This window comes from Myotis myotis, unplaced genomic scaffold (genome assembly GCF_014108235.1).
Source record: "Myotis myotis isolate mMyoMyo1 unplaced genomic scaffold, mMyoMyo1.p scaffold_m19_p_14, whole genome shotgun sequence".
Taxonomy (NCBI): Eukaryota; Metazoa; Chordata; class Mammalia; order Chiroptera; family Vespertilionidae; genus Myotis; species Myotis myotis.
Window position 1 is genome coordinate 39,692,310 of NW_023416318.1, and position 23,482 is coordinate 39,715,791.

Below are 23,482 nucleotides of genomic sequence, written 5' to 3' on the forward strand. Positions count from 1 at the left end.
ACAGTGGGGAGGGACCCAATGCATTAAGACATGCTAAAGAGATGATGGGTAGGAATCCAGTTTAAAAAGGACATGCCACAGCCCAGCTGACGTGGCTCAGTGATTGAGCATTGACCTATGAGCCTGGAGGTCACGGTTCGATTCCCAGTCGGGGCACATGCCTGGGTTGCAGGCTCGATCCCTAGTGGGCATTGAGGCAGCCGATCAATGATTCTCTCTAATCACTGATGTTTCTGTCTCTCCCTCTCCCTTCCTTTCTGAAATCTATATATATATATATATATATATATATATATATATATATATATATATATATTTTAAAAAGGATACGCCACATGAACACATACTTATATTCATGGGAAGGGATGATACGTGGGCAAAAGCCTGGTCATGAGCAGATAGCTGAACTACCCAGAGGACAGGGGGTATTCTGTGCTCAGAATCACTATCCTCCCCAACAAAGTGGTTTCGTAGAGTTTAAAAAAAAAAAAAAGTAGACTGGGCACGTGTGAGTTGCTGACCTCCATTGCATAATCCTGAGAAATACGTAATGAGGAAAGACTAGGGAGGAAGGCAGTGTGGGGCCCAAGGAGGAAAATTCCACCTAATCCCTTTGGTGTTGGGTATTGGAGGCAAGTTACCAAATGCAGACACCCAGGAACTTATGGTCAGCATTTTTCTTTCTACTTGTAAAATTGAAAGTAAAATCAGTCATTTAGTACTTCCACTGAACCAAAGATTTCCTATTGAATGAAATGGGCCTAAAATTAGTTCCCAATGAACAATAAGCTCTAAGATACACCATAAAGCATGCTAAAACATTATTTTAATAGGGATCACACACTGAATGGTGGAACCTCATTCTTACGTTTAACTATGAAATAGAGTTCTTACTTGAAAGCATAGATAGATGTTTCCAGAAGGAAACATGGAATTCTATCAAATAGCTAAAGTACTGATGACCTAAATATTATTTTTATGAAAATCACCACATAACCAAATTGGCTAAGTGTAAAAACATTGTTTTCAAGTTTAGCTATTATATTTTAGGGAGAAATCTCCCAGCATGATACTCACCATCTTGATTTACGTTTCATGTAAAGGTTACAAAGCTATCAAAATTGAACTTAAAAGAGAAATGTATCTATGAATTATAAAGATAATTTATTTTTTATTATTACTTTTTAATAATGAGTGGATCAGATCATATATGAGAAAAATAGGACCTTTTGGAGATGTCTAAAATCATCTGGTCTACCAAAATACCATCAACATTACACTACCCTGTGCCTTACCAGTTCTTTCTGACCCTACCCATCACCAAAAGTGGATCATAATATTTATATTTACATTTAACCCTGCCTGCTACAGTATAAGTTATGGCTTTAAGATTGCAATGGCCCTGTGAAAATTTATGCATCTTCTCAAATACGCAACTGAGCAAACTTTTTATGTCCACCCCACACCAGTGACATGATAATATTATCCTTCTTTGATCATATCATGGTACCCAGTATTTGCAGGGTATGTTTCTTTCTATTTCATTTAACTCTGCTTGACCATGTATGAAAAATTGGTCACTTCTTGGTAAAATTAAGGCACTTATACAGATTTACTCTTTCAGGGCTTTAGGCAATTATGTACCAAATTGAAGGATAAAGACTAATCAACTTCTTAATATTCAGCTCCCACCTAGAAGTTCATGGGGACTTTGGCAGGGTCTACCCTTGAGTTACTGAAATTACCTCCATTTCTACTTGGAGAAATTAAACACAATGTTCACAACAGAACCTGACAAGCACATGATCAATAAATGAATGAATAAGGCAACCTACACAAGGTCTCATTACTGTGCAAGTGGTGAGCGGCCAATCATTAGGGAAATGCATGGCCCAGCCGGGCCTTCTGATCTCACTACACTTTTAAACAACAGCCTTAGAGTCCCAGAAGTGATGATCAACAGTAATGGCTATCTTTCACATTGAAAAGGAAGCCTAATGTTACACAGAATTGGAAATCTCTTTGCATGTAATTTTTTTACAGTTCACCCTTCTATGTTCATGGTTTCTACAGAAGTGACAAAAACACGCTGAATTATTAAAAACTAAATTTAGAATCAGAGACAAAAAATAACTCTAGCTGCCAAAGTTGTCCCGTGTACTGATGTGGCCGGGAATGAACATGAGTGCACAGCTGAGCATGTCTTACCTGTGCCTGGAAGGGGACATTTCTCACAGTGGGGGCCCCAGGCCTTGCCCACGCTACAACAGCAGAGCTGCTTGGTGAGGTGAACAGACAGAGGGTGCATGCACTGCCTTCCGGAACTGACAAGTCGGTAACAGGGCCCCTTCTCTTCCGAGATCACAGGGGTATCCGCTGAAGCAGAGAGACAAGGCCCGACGTCACCCAAGAAACCACAAAAACCAGATGGACTTTTCACGTAATAATAAAAATAACCATAGAGTCTGGATCAGAAACCATACTTCCGAATATATCCTCCTAGATTTAGGACAAAACCTTTCTTCATTTAGAGTCAGTTTACCAAATGAGTTTTCTAGTTCAGTCCCTTCTTCCATTTTAGAAAAAGCATTAAGTCAGGTATGTGGGCCAAATGTGAACAGAAACAATTTCACCCAAAATCTACCTGCCCAAATAAACCTCATCACCTATTATCAAAATCACTACAGCGCAGCTGTTTTCTTGTAGGTGGCCATAACGTTCTAGGGGAGAATTTGGTGAGCAACCGGGCACTATGGAAGCTCACAAACTGAACATAGTTGATGCTGCAAGCCAGCTGTTGTTGCTCTCTTTGCTTGGAGGGCAGTGAGAGCCTGCAGGGCGCCATCAGATTTCACCCTAGGACGGTGAACAGGGGAATGGCAGCAGCAAATCCTCTGACCTGCAGTGCCACCAGGGCTCCTGGTCCAGTTGGACAGCAGATCAGAGAAGGAGCAGATGATGGGCTCAACCCTGAAGAAAAACATCGCAAAAGCACACCAGCCTACATTCATCCAATACCTAAATCCTATTCCTAAACTACTCTAAGTTTAGTAGATAAGACTTCTTGAATCTAACAGTTACACCCTCTGCTGGGTAGAAAGGGCACATATGACAGCTTAGTAGATGCTACAAGAAACATCCCAATTAAATCGAGATGCTATGTAGCAGAGTGAAAAGGTCTACCACCCGCCAGCAATATAGCTTAAGGGAAGTCACTATGACTGGTTATGATGGTTAATTTTAAGGTCATTTTAACTGGGTTAGGCCATGGTACCCAAATATTTGGTCAAACACAGGTCTGGATGCTGCTATAAAGATTTTTTTTTTGTACATGAGATTAACATTTAAAGTAGCAGACTTTGAGTAAAGCAGATTACTCTCTAGAATGTGGGTGGGCCTCATCCATATGAAAAAAAATATCTGATCTCCCCCAAAAGAAATTGGTCTCCCCCCAAAAGAGAGAATTTTGCCAGCAGACGGCCAGGCCATCAAACTCAATGCCCACCATGTGTTGGGCAACACTACAGACTCTTCCAATGTTGCCATGGTAACATTATAGGGTCGCACAATAAATTCTTACTATACATTCTGACTATACTTTCAAAGACATGCTGCTCTAATATCAATTAAAATGTGAAGGATAATTATCATGAACTTGATCTAGGACCCTAAATTTGGAGGCACAAAACCCAGTTTTCAATCTCCAATGTCAGTTACTAGCTGTATGACCTTGAAAAGTTACTTAAACTCTCCTAACTTCAGTCCCCCAACGTGTATATGAGAACAATACCTATCTCATAAAGGTGTTAGGAAAATTAAAATGAACTGATGTGCATAAACATGCTGGCTTTGAAGGGATGTGTCCTTCATCTCATGACTTCCAGGGTTCCGGCAGAAGTTCCTGAGCACATCTTCTCTGTAACCCTTTATTTCTGTCAGTTAGCACCAAGCCCATGGCTCAAGAAGACTATGAAGCAGCAAAGTCCAGGCTCAGAATTCTTTTATCTGAATCTATAGACACAGCCTCTGCAGTGCTCATCCTGAAGCTCCTAAATTCTTGAAGAAAATTAGTTGCCGCTCAAGTCATAAAGTTTTCCCACTCCAACTGCAAAAGGTTATTATACTTTTTCTTGGATTTGCTCTGACATGTCCTAAAATTTCACCTTTCCCCAGATGAAGGTAAGGAGCAGGCCTGGAGAACGCTGCTGCTGCATCCTGAGCTATACCGACAGAGAGGTGAGAGGCAGCAAATGCCAGAACCCTCCCATTTCCCTTCTCTGAGCTTGGCTAGGTCAAGGACAGAGAGCGGACAAGGAGAGAAAGAGAAATGGTTGCAACCTTTGGCTGGAGTCAAGGAATTCGGAGGGTGCATTCGAGAACAGGGAGAGCTTCCCATTGCTCCTCAGCTGTTGCCAAGTGCATTTCTTTGAGTTCACAGAGTCAGCCACACCTTTTATGGCCTGGGTATGCCTTAAATTCATGCTGTCTGAACAAATGTAGTCAATCTCCCTCAGTTGGATTACAGGCTCTATTCCATGGCTGTTTCTATACCCCTCAAGAAGGTATCCCATATAATAAAAGGCTAAGATGCAAATTGTCCCCTCGACTGGGAGTTTGACTAGGGGGCGGGGTTGGCCGGCTGGCCTGGCCCTATCGGCCCCGATCCAGGCAGGCCGGCCAGACCCCACCCGTGCATGAATTTGTGCACCTGGCCTCTAGTATTCCAAATGTTAACCCAGCAGCTACTCTGTGTGTGTGTGTGTGTGTGTGTGTGTGTGTGTGTGTGTGTGTGTGTGTTGTGTGTGTGTGTGACCCCACTCTCTGCTACATCCCCAAAACCATTGAGGGTACCATCTTGCCAATATTTTTTTTTCCTTACTCTGTAAGCATCACCTTCTTCCCTGATTCTTCTCATCTGTCTTCAGATTTTCCCCAGCAATTTTATCAAAATCTAGTTTACCAGCAAGTCTGACTGGATTGAACTAAGTCACAAGCCCTGAAGACTCTACATATCTCTGCGATGTTACACGTGGTAAATTCCAAGGCAAGAGAAATAAATCTGCCCACTCAATACTGGTACAGAGCCCAGGTTATAACTTCAAACTCTAAACTGGAACATTTAACTAGCAACAAACGTCTTCCAGTAGTTATCATTTGAGCTGTTGTAGCTGAACCATAAAACTGAATTATTTTTCAAATAAGAATGGATGGTGGTTTAATAAGTTTAGTATTATTTGAGCAATGACAGGGGAAAATAAATGCTAAGAAAATATGTGTTTCAAAAATCTCATTGGCAAATTTCAACAATCTTATTAAAACCTGGATGTCTGCCCTTAACACTAGACATCCGATCTAGTCAAAGTTTAATAAAATACTTTGCGACCAGTTCTCCAAATTTACTAATCTGCAACCTTAAATGTAGTGATTTCAACAAGACAAGTCAAATTATTTAAGGAAATAAAAACATTCACAACAAATTTTATATCCAAACTCTGAAAAATCTTTTACACTTAAATTATAAAGCTATTTAAAATATTGACTCATGTAATTAACATCAATCAGAAATTATCTCTAAATTTTCTGGATATTGTCAACAATGTGATTTTTGGCCTAAAATTTCCAAATTCTTGCGTCCATTTTCAAACATGCCTCATATGCAAATATAATTTTACAATCTAACTTTACCACTGGCTAAAATGCTTTATAACTGTATGTCTGCTTGTGATCAGAATTATGTGAAAGAACATGGGAAAAAAAGAACTTACGTGCAAAATTTCCTAATCTGCATTCGGCAGTTTTTAAAGGAAAATAGTAGTAATTAGTAACAATGTTCCCAAAGACTCAACAAACTCATCTAAAAGCAGCGAATGGGCTTGCCATTTTTATTTTACGACACTTGCCTTTCTTATCTATGGTCTCAGCTTAGGGCACAGAGTTAGAGGTAAATGCACAGTTGAACACAAAGGATGGCATCATCATGAAGAGCAGGCCTTGACCAAATGCCAAGTTTGAAACTGGGGCCCAGAAGTGTGCAGCTTACCATATCAAAGCCACACTAGACACAGAGCCACACTAGACACAGGTAAATAAGAACAAAACTTTGCAGGGCCGAATTAATACAGAATTGTCCTTAAAACGGTCCTAATAGTTTTCTGCCATATGTTAGTTTAAAAGGCTTAGACTTTAGTTGATACGGCTTTGAAAAACCTGATTGCTTATCTACGTTGTAATAATGGGCACAAGGACATTTAAAAAAAGATAACCTTTAAAAATCTGCATTTGAGAATTCTGTATCTAAAATGCCTGCATCTCTCATTGTCAGGTGATGCAGAGCTTACACTGAATTCTATTTCATGGTGAGAGAGTTTTCGGAGAAACTATATTTTCTGTCCAATATTAGCATATGTGGTTTGATGGAGGATTTTTACCCACACCAGATACAAGAGAAAATTTTAGAGACAACATTTACTAGGCAAAACAGGATAACTTCGGGGATGCATTTTGGTGGCTTTTGAGGACAACGGAATAGAATATCCAAAACTATTTCCCAGACTCTCCAACTAAGAAAGTACAGTGAAACCTCATTAAATCAAACACTAGTGACTCAGAATTTGGACTAATTAAAAACAGAAGCTGGGAGAAAGTTGAACTCGGCCTAAATAATGCTTAAAATACTCGTGAAGGAAAAAACTTTTCATCTCTCAGGTATGTTCACTGTAATAAACTCTCTTTTCTTCATCAAATCCATTTCCTCAGTGTGCTTGTTCTTTACCTTGACTTTTGGCTATTGTATTTTTCTGAATGCAATAAAAATGCATTTTGGTTCTGTAACATAGGTTTATTGAAATATGTCAGCCCCGCTTCCTCCCTCTGGTCATTTTAATGAGGTTTTTCCTGCATCTGTACAATATTCAATTGACCACTGAATATTTACCTTATTTTGGATAACCTCCCACCCCAACCCGATCCAAAGTGAGAATAAAAACTGATCATTACTTACGAACACAAGTTGTAAAAGTAGGATCCGGCCCAAATCCCATTTTGCAGGTACATCTATAGCTGCCCATGGTATTCAAACACTCACCATTAGGGCACACACCCTGTAGCTGGCATTCATTAATATCTGCAGGAAAACACAACTCTTTTAGAAGGAGCATTCACCCATTGCTGGACAGATTCTGGCTATAAATTGCATTCACTTTCTTTTTCATCATAATCTCTTGGTTATCTATATATATAAAAGCCTAATATGCAAAGTGTCCCCTCAGGAGTTCAACCAACTGGGAGTTCGATCACTCACTATGCATGCTCTGACCACCAGGGGCAGTGTGGAACAAAGGAAGGCCCCAGCTGGCAACCAGCATCTGGGGAAGGAAGGCCCCGGCTGGCAGCCGGCAGCCGCTAGGGACCCTACCAGTGCACAAATTTCATGCACTGGGCCTCTAGTAGTAAATAAGAGATGCTAGCATCTTCTAAATAATATTTTTTATTAATTTCAGAGAGGAAGGGAGAGGGAGAGATAGAAACATCAATAATGAGAGAGAATCATTGATCCATTGCCTCCTGCACCCCCACACTGGGGATCGAGGCTGCAACCTGGGGCATGTGCCCTGACCAGGAATCAAACCATGACCTTCTGGTTCATAGGTTGATGCTCAACCACTGAGCCATGCCGGCCAGGCAAAATGCTAGCACCTTTTAATACAGCAGGTGTGACTGAACTAAAATGAAATCACAAGCTATCGAACATCTGCAATTTTATATGACAAATACTTATTAGGCACCTACTATGTATCCAGTGCTGTTCTAGATACTAGGGATTTACCAGTGCACAAAACTGACAAAAGATTCTGGCCTTCACAGAGCTTACCTTTTTACTGTGAGTGTGTGTTAGGTACTCTAGAGCTTACAGGGAAGCAAACAGTTCACCCTGGAGACATTGACAATCTAGTCATACATACAGCTATGCAAAAAATTCAAGAAGTGATAATGAGTTCAAGTTATCACAATTAGAGGAAAGGTCATAAACTTGAAGTTAAAGTATGAAATGGCCTGTATACACAGGAAGAGCTAGGAGAGGAAGCTGGAGGTAGAGGAGACGGCAGTACTGAAAAGCATGTAAGACTTCGGGCACTGAAGTTGGGAAGAAGTTGGGTAGAAGGTGAGTGATCTCTGAGGGTGGATGCAAGAGCATAAACACAGAGACCGGAGAACGGAAGGGACATCAGGAAATTGTGAGTCAAACCACTGGCTACAAAAGAAGTTTTGGGAAAGTATATATCTGGAAAGAGAGCTGGTAAAAGCCAGGCTAGGTTTGGGTTCCATTTTATTGAGAATAGAGAGCTACACTGAAGGTTTCTAAGCAGGAGGGAAGACATCATCAAAGGCAGGCTCTGGGGAAATTCATGGGTCAGCACATGGCTTGGTGAGAAAAGATTAAAAGTTGGATCACTGAAGGAGCAATGCAAGTATGAGAATGGTGACAAGCCAGGTTGGTGACCACGAGAATAATTAAGAAAAGGAGTAAAGATTAAACACACACACACACACACACACACACACACACACACACACACACACACATACACACATACACACACACATACACACACATACACACACACATACACATATACACACACACACACACAAATGGACAGTGCCTGGTGTTTGGCCCCCAAAGAGAAAGGAGTTGAAGGTGCCTGGGAGGCTTCTAATCCCAGAAAAGAGGAAGACATCGTTGGTTTTGTGGAAAGCTCTGAGGAGGAAGGAGGTAGATGAAGAGATCAGCGCTACACGCGAAGGTCACACTGGGATACCCAAGTATAAATATCCAGCAGCAGGGGAGGAAAATTCAGGAAGCGAAAGGAAACCAGAGCTGGAAACGGAGACTTAACGTCATCTGCCTGGTGGTTGCTCTGGTTCAAATGTTTGAAATTCACTCAGACCAAATTCATCTGTTGAAATACAGTACCAGCAGGTGATGGTATCAGTAGGCGGGGCTTTTGGGAGATGCTAAAGTCTAGATGGTGGAACCCTCAAAATGGGAATAGTGCCTTCCAAAGAGGCTCCAGAGGATTCCCAGTCGCTTCCTCCATGTAAGGACAAGGGGGAGGCCTGCAACCGGAAAAGGGCCCTCGGCAAAAGGAGACCATGCTGGTGCCTTGATCTTGGACTTCCCAGCCTCTAGGACTCCAAGCACTAAATATCTGTTGTTTATAAGCTACCCAGTCGGTGGTGTTTGTTACAGCAGCCCAAATGGACTAAGACAGTGATCCAAAGGGAAACCAAAGTTAATTGGAACTTGAGAGATAAAAAATGTGCTGACTTTAAAAAAAAAGATTATAGAGTCATTTGCAACAGCAATTAATTAACAAGCAAAAGCAGAATGTGGCAATTTCAAAATTAGCAGTCATTTGTATCTTGGTGTATGAAGCTCAATGGTTAACAGACTTGGCTATTAGCATTTCCTTTTTAAATAATACTCATTTCCTTCTATCATTAATTCTAATAAAGCTTTTATTAAGGATCCCAAAATATCAATTTTATAAATTATAACAACACATTGGCAGCAAAATGTTGCTAGCAGAACTGTCACATAAAAAGGCACATACAGCCCTCAATAAATCAGTATTTGCTTGTAGTTCCTATTCTAAGTAGCCATAGATATCTATATAGCCATAGTTTATCCAACACATGCAGTTTGTAATTTCATTTTAGTGACAAAATACATTTTTTTCAGTGACATTCAAGTGACAAATTAAAACATTTGTTGTATCAGCTCTACAGCATCCCAACTTGGGGTCCGGCTGGAAACTGGTCAGCTAGATTACACCTTATGGCGCAGCATAAGGCCCAGCACCTGACCGTCTTATTCCTTATCACAGTGTGTTGGGCTGAAATACACATTCATGCACAGCATATAATTAACAATATTGCCCTGTAAATCATTCTTCTTAGGAAAACCACCATGAAGGACCAGAAAGAGTTCCAAGTCCAGTTGGGGCTTACATGGTATGAGCAAAGGCCCTATCATATGCCCCAAATTAAACCTCAAGTTGGGTAACAAGTCAGCTGTGGTCAAGAAAGCTGGACAAAACCTCCTCTCTTCCGTTCTGCTCATGTCCCCACTGAGGTGCAATGACCGACCTTCCTCTTTCTCTGAGTGGCCTCTCCTCCTGTTCACTGGCTGCACCACCACACATTCCTGGTTCGCCTCCAGGGACCCAGAATCTCCCCCTGCTTCTTAAACATACTGTCCCAGCCTCCCTGTGGGCTGGAGGTTACAGGGAAGGGGTTTTGCCCCGACATTTAAACACGTGGTGCATGACCACTGCCTGTGGCCTCTTTGACTCTCCTTATCATTGCCCATTGCCTCAGCCATGATGCCATGAGAGTGGAGGACAGGAATTAAGACTTATAAACAACCACCAGAACTATGGCTATAGACAGGAATGAATGGAAAAATGAATGAGGAAGGGGAATCGTGTAAAGCCCTCCCTTTTCCTGCTGTCACTAATCAGCTAGTGACACCAGCACCGGCCACACCAACTCCCTAATTTTGGCCTCAGTAACCCAGAAGCATGACCCTTTCTTCATGACACACTTTCACAGCTTCCGGAAAAACTCCCATTTCCCTCAGCTGCCTCAATTTATTTTTACCATATTCTTTAAAGCACCATAAATTAGAAATTAAATTTCTGACTTTTAAAAAATGTATGTACAGAAAAGTATATCAAACTAGATGAATTTTACATATACATATTGTGAGTGTATATGCATGCATCAATGTGTACGTGTGTGTGTGCATGCACTATGTAACCATCACCCAGAACATGTTTATTGCCTGAGAAGGCTCCTTCATGCCTCTTGCCAGTCAACACCTCTGCCCCCACAGGTCACTACTACTCTGACTTCTATCACCATTGATTAGACCTGCCTGTTTGTGAACTTCACATAAAGGCAATCATATTGTATATGATCTCTGGTGTGACTTTTTCATTTATTATTACATCTGTGAGATTCATCAATGTTGTTACTGCTATATTATATTTTATTGTGTGAAGCTATCAAAATTAATTTATTCATGCCAGTTTTTGGCTATCCTTAACACCGCTCCTGTGACCATTGGCATATGTGTCTTTCAGTAAACCTGGGTACTCATTATTCTCGTATCTGTATCTAGACGTTGGATTTCTGTGTCACTAGAGAATGCCCATGTTTACTTTGATAAATACTGTCAAATACTTGTCCAAAGTGACTATGCCAATTTCCATTTCTGGTACCAATTACTCCACATCCTTGTCAAACACTGTCAGTCTCTTTCATTTTAGTCATTCTTAAAGAAGGGTAGTGTGATCTCATTAAGGTTTCAACTTAGGCTTCCTTCTCATGTATTTATTAGCCATTTGGATTGAAAAAAAGTTCTCTTCTCAAATGTAAGTATTGATAGGAAAGTTGTGGGTTGATGAGATGGCTTCCCTTTTAGCTCAGGGAGGATCACCCGGTGATTCTCAAAAGGGAGGGTGTGTGACCGCCTCAGGCAGTGGTCGCCAGCCGGTGGTCCGTAGACCACTGGTGGTCCATGAGGCCTGGAAGGTTGGCGACAGCTGGCCTAGGGGACATGTTGGGTTGTCACAAGGACTGGGAAAACACAGGGGTAGACACTGAGAAGCAGAACTTTCTAAAAGTGTGGTTATGTCTCCCTTGACAAAGAATTGTTCTGCCAAAATGGCAATGTCCTCACTGAGAAACTCACACGGAGGTGATGGAAATAAGGGTCTGTACATGCAAAAGGCACCATTGTCTGAGGAAGATGATGGGGTGGGGGTGGGTGCTGGTTACATGTGAGGACTTGACAGGTTTCCTTCACTTGACTCAACTGTATGTTTTACATCTGGAAAGTCACTTGCTGTCTCTGAGACTGTGTTTGGGCCATAGGACAGATGGGAGGCTCAGCTGAAAGCAAAAACAGAGACTGGGTCCCCCAAATCCCTGAGTCTGGGGTTGAGTAGTTAGGAAAATGCATAACAAGAGACTCATTAAATAACCTAATTTAACACAGCCTTCCGATTCCAGTACTAGGGAATGAAATAACAATCTAGTGCGTCAACAACCCTCACCACCATCCTTTATATTTGTATGGCACACCCTGCTTCAAGGAACTTTATAGTAATTCTGAATGGTGAGCCACACAATAATTATTTCTGCCTGCTAGAGATAATTTTGTTTAAGATCATATTTTTTTAAAATAATTAAGGGTGAGTGGGGAAATTTAATGGGAGAACTATCCCACTACAATCCAGTTTTGGTCTACCCAGGATGCTGAATTGTTAGCTCAAACAAGTCACTTAATTTGTCAATCTAGGGTTTCTCTCTTGTAACACAAAGGGGCTGAAGCAGATACTCCCCATGATTACTTCTCGCTTAAATACTCCAACTTCAAAATACTCTGCCAGTTGCCAAGGTGGAAAAAATGTGACATTTATGGATAATATATTATAAATAACATAAGTGCCCTTATGGGAAATAAACACCCTTTTATGTATCCTGTGTGTTTTAATAATTTACTGCCTTTTTAGTGACGCAAGTTCATACAGGAAATGAGACATGTCCAGTAATCAACAGGAATTAGGCCCAAGGTGAGAACAGTACATGAAGATCTTTGTGCTGTGTGAAATATGAAGCTTTCTGATGATGCCGCTGTGTGCATATTCAGAGTTTGCTGATGGACAGACATCCCATCAAGCAATTTAGGAATGTAACTTCTCCTTGAAAGCAGAAAGAAATATCTCTGGAGGTAAATTCTTTCCCTAGCCAGACATATTTGCTTTGACTGCAACCAGAGCCTCCCTACTGACCAGTAATTATCCCATCATTATAAAATGAGAGATTCAATCATAAGAGGAAGTGAGCCATTGTCCGTTCCTTCTAATTCTTCTCTTTTCAGGGTAACATGATAAAAGAATGATCAGAACCCAGAGAACAGCTGTATTTATTTCTTGATACATGTGTACTACACGTGGAAGATGCTAATGGCACACACACACATCTCTGTTGGCCTTGGATTTCTGACTCTAGTCTACAAATACTGCATTAATTTCTCCTTGAAACATTCACAGTAACATGAATTTATCATGGCTTCTCCCATTGATTTTACAGTCCCCAGAGATGAAAGTCAAAGAGCTACTGGAAAATATAAGGTGCTAATGACTCACTTCACCACTGTCTTTCCTGAAGAAAAGTGAATAAAATGAACAGACATTTCATTTTTGAATCCCATTCCAGTGATTTGAGCATGGTAAGAGGGCACACCAGAAAGTGATTCTAAAATAAAGAGGAATGGGTCCCAAATTGATTTTTAAATGTTGAAATGTGATACACAGGTCCAGATCAGAATTATTTATATTCTAACTGAGAAGAACATGCCTATTTAAACTAGAAATGGCAGCAGGAGTTTCGAGAAGAGGCCTCGAACAGTAAGATAACCCCTTCAAACAAGGGAAACATCTATTAATTCCCTCTTAGCCACTGACCATTGTAAAACATGATTTGACCTCACATTAAGTATCCCCCAGTTTCTGGGATTAAATCACTAAATACAGCAGAGCAGTGTCAGAATATCCATCCAGTAGGCTAAATAAAAAGAACTTTAAACATTTTTAAGTGTCTTGAAGAAATAAATGATCAAGCCTGGTTGACTTCAGTCTTAGTTTATACCCATTGATGTTCTACTATTATTTCCCAAATATATAGCAAGAACAATGGATTCTAAGTTTCGTCTTTACACCTACATTACTCTCATAACCATATTCCCTATTTTGTATTCCATATTCCTGAGAAAGAAACAAACAATTGATTCCCCACTGATAATGGAACTGAAGGGAACTTTAGAGATAGCACTGTGAAGGGATTCAGAACAGGCCTCCCTAGGAATGTGCCACTTTGGCAGGTGAATTATTTTAAGATGAAGCCCTTTTATATTTAATATAAAATAACTGGTAAAGCCTACATAGAAAGGTCTAGGGCAGGAGTGGGGAACCTTTTTTCTGCCAAGGGCCATTTGGATATTTATAACATCATTCACAGGTCACACAAAATTATCAACTTAAAAATTATGTTGCCATGAAAAAAGCTCCTAGATTTATTGAATTTTGAGTCCCGCCTGCGGTTGCTTTGGCAGGGCCAGACCAAATGATACAGCGGGCCAGACGTTCCCCACCCCAGGTCTAGGGCCTTGGAGAAGGAAAAGATACTATTTAACGGCCCCTTTGCTGTTTTCCAATTTGTAAAGAGAATGAAATCAGGAAGGAGGGGAGGGACATGGTCAGTGGGTGCTGTACTGAGAGTGGGAAGGGAAATGGTACATCCTCTTCTAAAGGAAATTGGCACAGGATGAAGTGAAGCTTGGAAAACAGCATAGTCATAGGGTCCCATAGAGGTACTGAGCATAGTCATAAGGTCACATAAAGGTTCATGGCCACGCCCTGACAGCATTCCATATAATAGGGAAAAATACAAACCAGTCTGAAATCCAATCTTACGGGAATGGGTAAATACATTAGCCATTAACTGGGATCCCACGCCAGCATTACAATAATTTTGAACATCAAAAAGTATAACATATAAAGTAAAAAATAGTTTGCACAACTGCCCAGGAAATTTCAAGTGTATACGAGTAGCCTTGTGCACGAATCTGTGCGCCAGTAGCTCTCCGCCCGCTGCCCCACCCTCCTGTAGCTCCCCCGCGCCCCCCTCACAGGTTGCTGCCCTGCCCCCTCCTGTAGCTTTCCACCGCCTGCTTGTAGCTCCCTGTCCCACCCTCCTGCTGATCTGTGATCTGGTCATTACACGGGTGGTTGTTATGTAATGACCATTTGCATATTACATCTTTATTATATAGGATGGAGATATATATATATATATATATAATGATTGGCATGAAATCTAGCAAAATGTATCAATTTTTGTAGGAGATGATGGTAATTTTCATGTTTCCCCTTTATATGTTTCTCTCATTTCTCAATTTTAAGCAACAGGTAAGAATTTTATAAATAGAAAAGACAGTGTGATTTTTAAAGGAATACGTTTTTTAAATAGCATCTGTGGCCCTAGGTGATTTGGCTCAGTGGATAGAGTGTCAGCCTGCCCTGCGGACTGAAGGGTCCCGGGTTCGATTCCGGTCAAGGGCACATGCCCAGGTTGCGGGCTCGATCCCCAGTAAGGGGTGTGCAGGAGGCAGCCAATCAATGATTCCCTCTCATCATTGACGTTTCAATCTCTCCCTCTCCCTTCCTCTCAGAAATCAATAAAAATATATTTTTAAAAAATAGCATCTGTGATTTTTCTAACTAAATGGGAACTTTCCTCTGAAATTGTATAGTATTTAATTCAGTTCATAAAGGGCTTACGACATGCTACCTTGGTTTTCTAACTGTATGAGAACAGCAATCTTCATAAGGTAAGAGTTCAATTACACTATACTGCTCAGAGAGTGTCTCTACTTACGGCATTATTAAAATGTCTGTAACACGAATGAGTAAGTGTATGAATGGCAGGTGGTCAATAAGTTTATGTCGATAGATTGCTTACGTATAACAGATAAAGAAACTATCTGTGGATAACAGATGCTATAATTTTAAGCTTTTTCCTGAAAAGCTTTTAGATATACTAAAAAAAAAAAAGAGTTTATAATATATACACATTAGCTTAACACCATATTCCAAATTTTTCAAATTTGAGGAAAAACATGACTCTTCAGACTGACGATGTACTGTCTACTGTGTAAAATCCAGATAAAAACATGTGGAGACACATTATGATAAAACTAGAGAAGATGAAAAATTAAGAGACCATCTCAAAAGAGAGAAAAGACAGATTATGTACAAAGAAAGTATAAAAGGTAGAAGAGTCAGATGACATTGGTATAACAATCAAAATCATTGTTGAAAAACTGTTAATCTAGAATTGTATACCTGACAAGTCCCATAAAATGAGCTCAAAATAAAGGAGTTTTCAGACATATAGTTTTCAGACATATAAAATTCACACTTTTCAGCGAGAAAATGTTAATAACACCTTTCGTACCGCATAGAAATCTCTAAGACATACGCCAGGGACCGCACGTTTTTGGGCAAACTGCACGTTATTTAAATCATCATAACTACAGATCATAATGCACTTTAGGTGTTGTTTTTCAATAATTATAACATTTTTATTTACAAAAACAATTAAACAATTAAAGTTCCTAGCACTTTTTTAACGTATGGTACTGCGTAAAACATTTTCTAAAAGCGCCAGGAACTTGAAGATGAAGACTATTCGAATGACAAAAATACAATGTAACTGCAATGCTTTATGGGTTTGTGCAATTATATAGTTTTTCGTAGATTGACCTGCACGGTTTCCACCAATGAGATTGCTTCATTCGGTGTGGACAAGACAGTGTGTTGACATCTAAGGTCCATTAACAGATGGCGCGCGAAACACGAGAAAGCTCGTGAGCGGTACGAAAGGTGTTAAAGAATCCAATCTAAAAAATATACAGTTAGCAAATAAAAATACGGGACACCCAGTTAAATTTGAATTTCAGGTACACAACGAATGCATTTTAGTATAACTATGCCCCCAAATTATCTGAAATTCAAATTTAACTTGCTTTCCTGTATTTTATCTTGCAAACCTACCTCAAAAGAAAACAAGAACCCAGAAAGAAAACATGGGATGTAAAAGAAACCATGCTGAGTGCAAAAATTGATAAAATGTCAGTAAGTTCATATACCTAATCACTGTATGGAAAAAAAAAACAACACCTTTCTATATTTATATTATACCTTCAAAAATAATTATGAAGTGATGACTCTTATCTAAGCCACAAATCCAAATATGTGAGTTGTCATAAATGGTCTTTGGACATTTCCAAGTTAAAAGGAGTGCAACTGTTTTCCCAGCATGCATCACAAAGCCTGATCTATCTACTGTACATGGTACATGTAATCAATCATAGGAGCCTTGCCTTAAAGTTACAAAGCACTTCATCTTACCGTACCTGTCCGTGTTAACCCAGCACACGCCACAGGCCACATTCTCTTCTCCAGCCAAGTAGGATTTCTTGAGGGACTCACTGCACTTTCTAGACTTCTCAAGACACTCAAAGACCAGTCTTCACGTGCCCACCCTACTGCAGTCACAACCAATTTTTCTGGGAATCATTAAGAAGTCTGAGATGCAAGCTAAAACCCAGGCAAGCCCTTCATAACCCAAATGTCCCATGAATAGTTTACTTATCTGGAATATTAATCAAGACCGGCGAGTCTCATTTCATGACACAGAGATATGCCCTTGAAAACAACGTGCATTATCTTTCCTATAGGCCAAATAAAATGCAATTTCAGATGCACTTTGAAGAGCTATCTGAAAGGAACCTTACAGGGGAAGTTGTGGTAATGAGTGTTATTGTGCCTACTGTATCTGTTTTGGAAATGTGTTATATTGAAGTGTAATAACCACTGTAATAAAGTGACGCCAAAAGAAAGTTATGCGGACAGCTCTCTCATATTTGCTTTAATGGGCTCCCTGGGAGCCAGCTAAAACCCAGCTAGTTGGGACAGTGAATAAAGCAAATTACATGCTGCTGATTCAAACTTATTTAATTACACTAGATCCAAGGGCAGGAACGATGTCTTCTTCATCATTCATTACATACCCTTGGTCTGCAGCTCAGGCGCCCCGTGCCAATTAATGTTGGTGCAGTAGTGAGTGTTTTTAAAAGTTCTCAAGATTATCTATGAAAATGGAATATACATACACTGGATTATAAAAGTGTAGACGCCACCTAGTTGTTTATTGGGGCGTTGCCCACAGCACCTGGATACATGCAAAAATGTAGAAAATACTACTAAGCTGATTTTATACCTCAACACTCATGCATCACGTAAGTGATTTCAATAAATCAAAAAAGAGATATTTGCTTTTAATAAAAGATTTTACTAAATAGCTCAAGCCCCAAGTACTTTCAGAAATAAACTCTACTTTTAAAACTTAGATTTACACCTAATTTAATAACTCATCTCACACCAAAGTTACGGGTAAGGGAGAGTATTCAAAATTCGGGGGGAAACTTAGCTTTTGAGTAAAGTAGTATGAGCATATAAGGTTCCTATTGTCATCATTGCTGTGATATATTATTTCACTTAATTCTTGTTCAATATCAGACCTGTAGCAGTCATGGAATGACAAATGACGCTCTCGATCCACCAGGAAATAGAACTGCATTGTTTGTTATGAGAAACAAAGCAAATGATAACAACTCCAAAATGTTGAGGGCAGGTTTGAGAGCTCCATGTGTGTATATGTAATAAATCATTCCTCTGAAAAGATAATTGCAGTCCCGCTACAGAGAAGAAAAAAAACACACCACAAACACCCAACTTTGAGGGCAATTATTTGAAAGCTCCTCAAATTAACTCGGGCACAGTTGGTTCTTTGTTACTGAGTGCACATTAGTGCAAGTTGTATCATTGGAGGAAATAATGTCATTCTAGGTATTAATCACTTTAATTTTAAATGTGCTTGGTAAGCCGAGAAGACGTGAGACTGCAGGAACAATGTGGAATGCAGAAGTAATTAGATGCTGAATGGGCTCCTTTTGAAAACTGCAGGGTAACAGAACCAAAAAGCTTCAAGGCTCTCAGAAAACGGAGGGTATGTATGTAACGTGAGAACGTTCTGTTTCGTTTCACTGACCAATCACATCACAAAGGGAGTGAAATTAAGCCCTTCTCTCAGAAGCAATTTTAACAGATTATGCGGAATGAAATCATAATATTTTAGGAGTCAATCTTCTAGTGTAATTTAGCGGTGGCTTCTTGAGGTACCGTGAAATAGAGCTTTCTGTGATACTTAAGTCTAGAATCCGTGCCAAAAAGTATAACAGTGTTTTTGCAAATATCCTTCTGAAACAAACATAAGCCAGGATGTGGTGTTACTGACCATCAGTGCAAATGACCATTTGATATGCTCAGTGTGAACAAACTTTGCTAAGGGCCACTTCATACCAGCCACACCAGGAGAGGGGGAAAAACCCTCAAGCAAGTACTGTTTAAAAGATTCTCCATTCTAATTTGTGAAATGAGATAGCAAGTGGTTACCTGCAAATTTCCACTTCCATTTCGACAGTATTTTGGTAACTACGAACTCTTAGAACCTTGAACCAGCCAGTAGAAGGAATATCAGATAATCATCCTTTGCTATTAAACAAAACCCTATCAATGTTAACTGCTTTGACTTCTATTAAGTTCAGCACACATGGCTTATCTTCTGTTCCAATTAGTGAGTATTCACATCAGTAATACTTAACAGATATATATGTATACATGGCAAAGGGGGCCATACTGCACATAGAAACAAGTGGTTTGGAAGTTCAATCCTGGCTGGGCCTCTTTTCATATGTGTAACCTTAGGAAAGTTATTCTCTCTATGCTTCAGTTTCTAATTGGGATTAATAATGTCTAAATCCTATCCCGCCCCCCCAAAAAACATTCCTATTCTTCGTCATTTAACACTCAGAAAAGTTAGGAGCATCTGTCACTCTTGAGCCTTTCTAATAATTAGCCATGGAGGATTAGGAGGGTGAAGGATAAATAAGGACCCTCCTCAGTCTACAGTCCAATGGAGCAAGAAGACAGGCTTAATCACAGAGGAGACTTCAGGAAACCACATGCCTAGGGGCTAAAACTTGTGTGACAGACCAAGATGTCGCTTCTTTCTTCTCATGCACAGCCTCTGCCCCAGGAGACAGAGTAATGACGGCATCAGAGAACTGGGGTGTACCCACAGAATCATCTCATCTATTGCACAGGATAGAAATTCTCTAAAGCATCCTGGCCAATAGTTAAGTACCTGCTGGGTCACGTCTATGTGCAGGAAGCTCAGTACTTCCAAAGGCCTTTCAGTACAACGCCTGGGGATGCCGTTCCATAGCGGAGGTTACCTGTAGTTCTAAACATGCCTCCTGGTAGCTCCATTCTATTGACTTTGGCTTTTGAAGCAGCTCATGAAAGTCTTGTTTGTAAGATGGTTACTCAAACACTTAAAGGCACATTTACCAACATTTAAGGCATGTTTATAAATTAGCCATTATATTTGTCTTTGGCCTGCACTTTTCCACACTAAACACTCTCAGGTTTTGAGGCCCTTCACGAACTTGGTTGACCTTATTAGTCAAAAGATAATGAACACGAATACCCAAACCCCAAATTCAGCCTGACTGACAGAGTGCAAGGTCATTACGTCTAATGCCCTGCTCATTCTGCTTCTACTAATGCATCCGAAAACAGGGTTGGGCTTTTCATAGAGATTTTTTATCCAAATCTGTGAAATTATAACTTGATTTACACTACAGTATATACATTTAGCCATCTATTCATTTATTTAACCTACTCATTCTTCCTTCCAATTAATTCCATCTTTCATCCATTTAATACAATCTTTCAATATCTTAAATCCTGCTGACTCATACATAATGTTGATTAATCCACTATTCCTGTGTCACTGAGGTTCGCAGACATTCTTCAAAAAGTGCCTTGGACATCCTCTCCTTGATCAGTAATTCTAACTTTCCAAAAATTCCTTCATATGACAAGGGCTTATAATATTTTAAGGCAAAATATTTTTAAAAACATGGTATGTGCATTTCAAAAAAAAATTATTTAAGTCAGTGAAAGCTCTACAAATCAGAAAAGCTACACAGATGCGGTATGGAATACTTTACTCGAGAAAATTCTCAGTTAATTATGATATTTCTTTGACATGAGCCATTTCTATAATTTATAACATTACCTTAATCTACTGTCTTATAAACACATGGTCAAGGATACAGAGCCCCAGACCACAAGTCGGAGACATATGCTACGTTTTTGACATGGATTTTGGTTCAATAAGTCTCCTGGAAGCTGTTTCCGTTTATTTCAATGTACGCACAGTCCAGTAACTAATAGCAACATTTTCATCCTGGACACGTAAGGGGATATTAGGAGCATTAACTGCACATCCCACAAAATAACAAACAGAATGTGTTATCCTAAATGGGCACTAAACTCGGTATTGGGACACCTGAGTTACAGCTCAGCTCTACGTATTCAGCCACAGGAAAGCCGCTTAACCAGCCTGAATTTCAACGTCCTTCGTTTGCAAAGTGTTGACACTGGGCTAAATGACCTCTGAGGCTCTCCCTGCTTGTACAATTCTGCTGTGGGTTCAAAATAAAGTGAGCAAAAGCACTCAGGACCTGTCACATTTAGCTACCTAGTTTTCCCTACTACCTGGCTAATGTGTGTTCACTCTGATATTTAACACCTGGACACTTCAAGGTGGCCAGCAACACTCTGAGAGCAAAAAGGGAACCCTGCTGCCCAATCATGTGTCAGCAAAGAAGTAGTACTGCTAGGTACATGCATGTGCACATGTATACACATGCATGTGCTCATGTGTACACACTCATGCACCCATGCATGGATGGAAGGTGACTAGCATGGAGACCACTAAGCAATCCATAATGTAATCCAATCTCCTATGGATTTCATTGCAAATTAATAGAATGAAAGAAAGTTCCATAAAGTTTACATGGTAATGAAGCTGTTCTAGCAACTGTACACTACACCCCTATATTTCCACATAGCTAAATGGAGTGAGCAAGAGATGGGTCAATGTATAACCTCACCTGCTGGGCTAATGAGAAAAACGTGGCCAAACAACTCAGGTTTCTAAAAAGGCAAAACTAGCCCTGACCAGTTTGGCTCAGTGGATAGACCGTCGGCCTGAGGACTGAAGGGTCCCAGGTTCGATTCCAGTCAAGGGCATGTGCCTTGGTTGCGGGCACATCCCCAGTGGGGAGCGTGCAGGAGGCAGCTGATCAATGTTTCTCTCTCATCAATGTTTCTGACTCTCTATCCCTCTCCCTTCCTCTCTATAAAAAAATCAATAAAATATATTTTAAAAATTAAAAAAATTAAAAAAAAATAAAAGCCAAAACTACTGTTGAGTCCATCCCAATGAGTTCGGTTAACCTTACCTTGACAAAAGGTGTTGTTAACCCTCTTATAGCCTTGTAGACATTCCATCATTTGGTTATATCCATGATAAGCTGTAAGAGAAGAAATAATTCTTTGTTATGTACTTAGTTTTAATTCTTACAATCCTAAACTATTATATGTGATAACCAGAGCCACTTAAGGCATTAGTGGTCTTACTCATTTCTAAGATACCAATTCAATGTATATAGTACTAATTTATTTCACATTATCCTTGTTTGTCAGTATACTTCATATTTTGCATTAGATATAGTCTCAATTATTTGTCAGTAAATGCTGATTATGTTAAATGAGAGAATCATAAGACTTTTATATTTTATTCCAGTTATTCCTTATTTATATTACAAAGGATCGCTTCCTCCCCAATGACTGCTACAGGCACTTGAATTTTCTTATTGTGGGTTTGGGTGACTATAAGCTAGTCTGCCCGGGACACTCCTGAGTTATGCCTGATGTTCCAGCAAAGTTCATGAACAGCACTCCATTGCACTCTCAAAAGTGCCCCCGTTTACACAATGAATCATATGCTCGCCTTAATTGCAGGGTCGTGTATTCTACTTACGAGCTGATTCTTACTAATATGAAATCTGAAAAGAACAGGAGGTGAGGAGAAGAAGCTGGGATCAGTTGTATGGATTTATCACTCGGAAAACTCATCAACGATATGAATGCTGCAGTCACCCATTTACCAAAACCCTACTTGCTGAAATCTGACACTGTAAAGTGAAACCATAGTTGAAATAGCGTAATTTCTGGAACCACGGAGACCTAGGTTCTGCCCAACAATAGATCTGCGACGTTGGGAAACAAAGCTTCCTGGGCTCCAAATGGCAACTCCGTGCAATGAGAATATCACCTCTATGGACCACGGCAGGGTTGTTGTGGAGTTTAGAGATAATGTATGCAAATGCCTGCAACAGTGCCTGATAAAGCACTCACTCAATGACACGTCACTGTTCTTTCCTGAAATAAAGTATTCTTTATTAAAAAGATAATGAACAATAGGAAACGGGCCATAATCAAAATAGGTTAGGCTACTAAAAAGGCCTGAAGGAGTAAAAAAGGAAAGCTGAAGTAAAAAATAAATCTTCTTATGGAAAATAAAATTATTTTGCATTCTCAGCACTAATGGACAGGGTGAACATGTACTAGTGTTGTTCCTCTCCTCCTTCATTTTCTTTCATTGCCATATTTCCCCCCATCTTCAGATCCTTCAAATGCTAGAAAATGGATAGAGTGAGGAATCTGAGATTAGTGAGGTAAGAGAAGGGAGAGGTCGGCGTGGGGGAGCTGCCCCGTTTACCTCCTTGACTGAACGTCTACTACTCTCCCATACAGCAAAGCCTTGTGGAGCAGACTGCCTACAGAGATTGTGGGCGCTCTGTCTGTGAACT

General features: G+C 40.0%; 1 protein-coding gene across 16 annotated transcripts in view; it reads right to left on the reverse strand.

The window, feature by feature from the left end:
* Positions 1–23,482, reverse strand: part of LTBP1 (latent transforming growth factor beta binding protein 1) — a 344,018-nt gene that overhangs the window by 115,668 nt on the left and 204,868 nt on the right. For 14 of the 16 annotated variants that reach the window (XM_036334902.1, XM_036334896.1, XM_036334900.1 and 11 more), the window contains 3 exons: positions 22,070–22,141; positions 7,001–7,123; positions 2,209–2,376 (listed from right to left, as the gene is read on the reverse strand). In XM_036334902.1, coding sequence (XP_036190795.1) covers positions 2,209–2,376; positions 7,001–7,123; positions 22,070–22,141 — 363 coding nt within the window. The remainder of the gene's footprint in view (positions 1–2,208; positions 2,377–7,000; positions 7,124–22,069; positions 22,142–23,482) is intronic. The other 2 variants (XM_036334898.1, XM_036334901.1) reach the window with 1 other exon arrangement.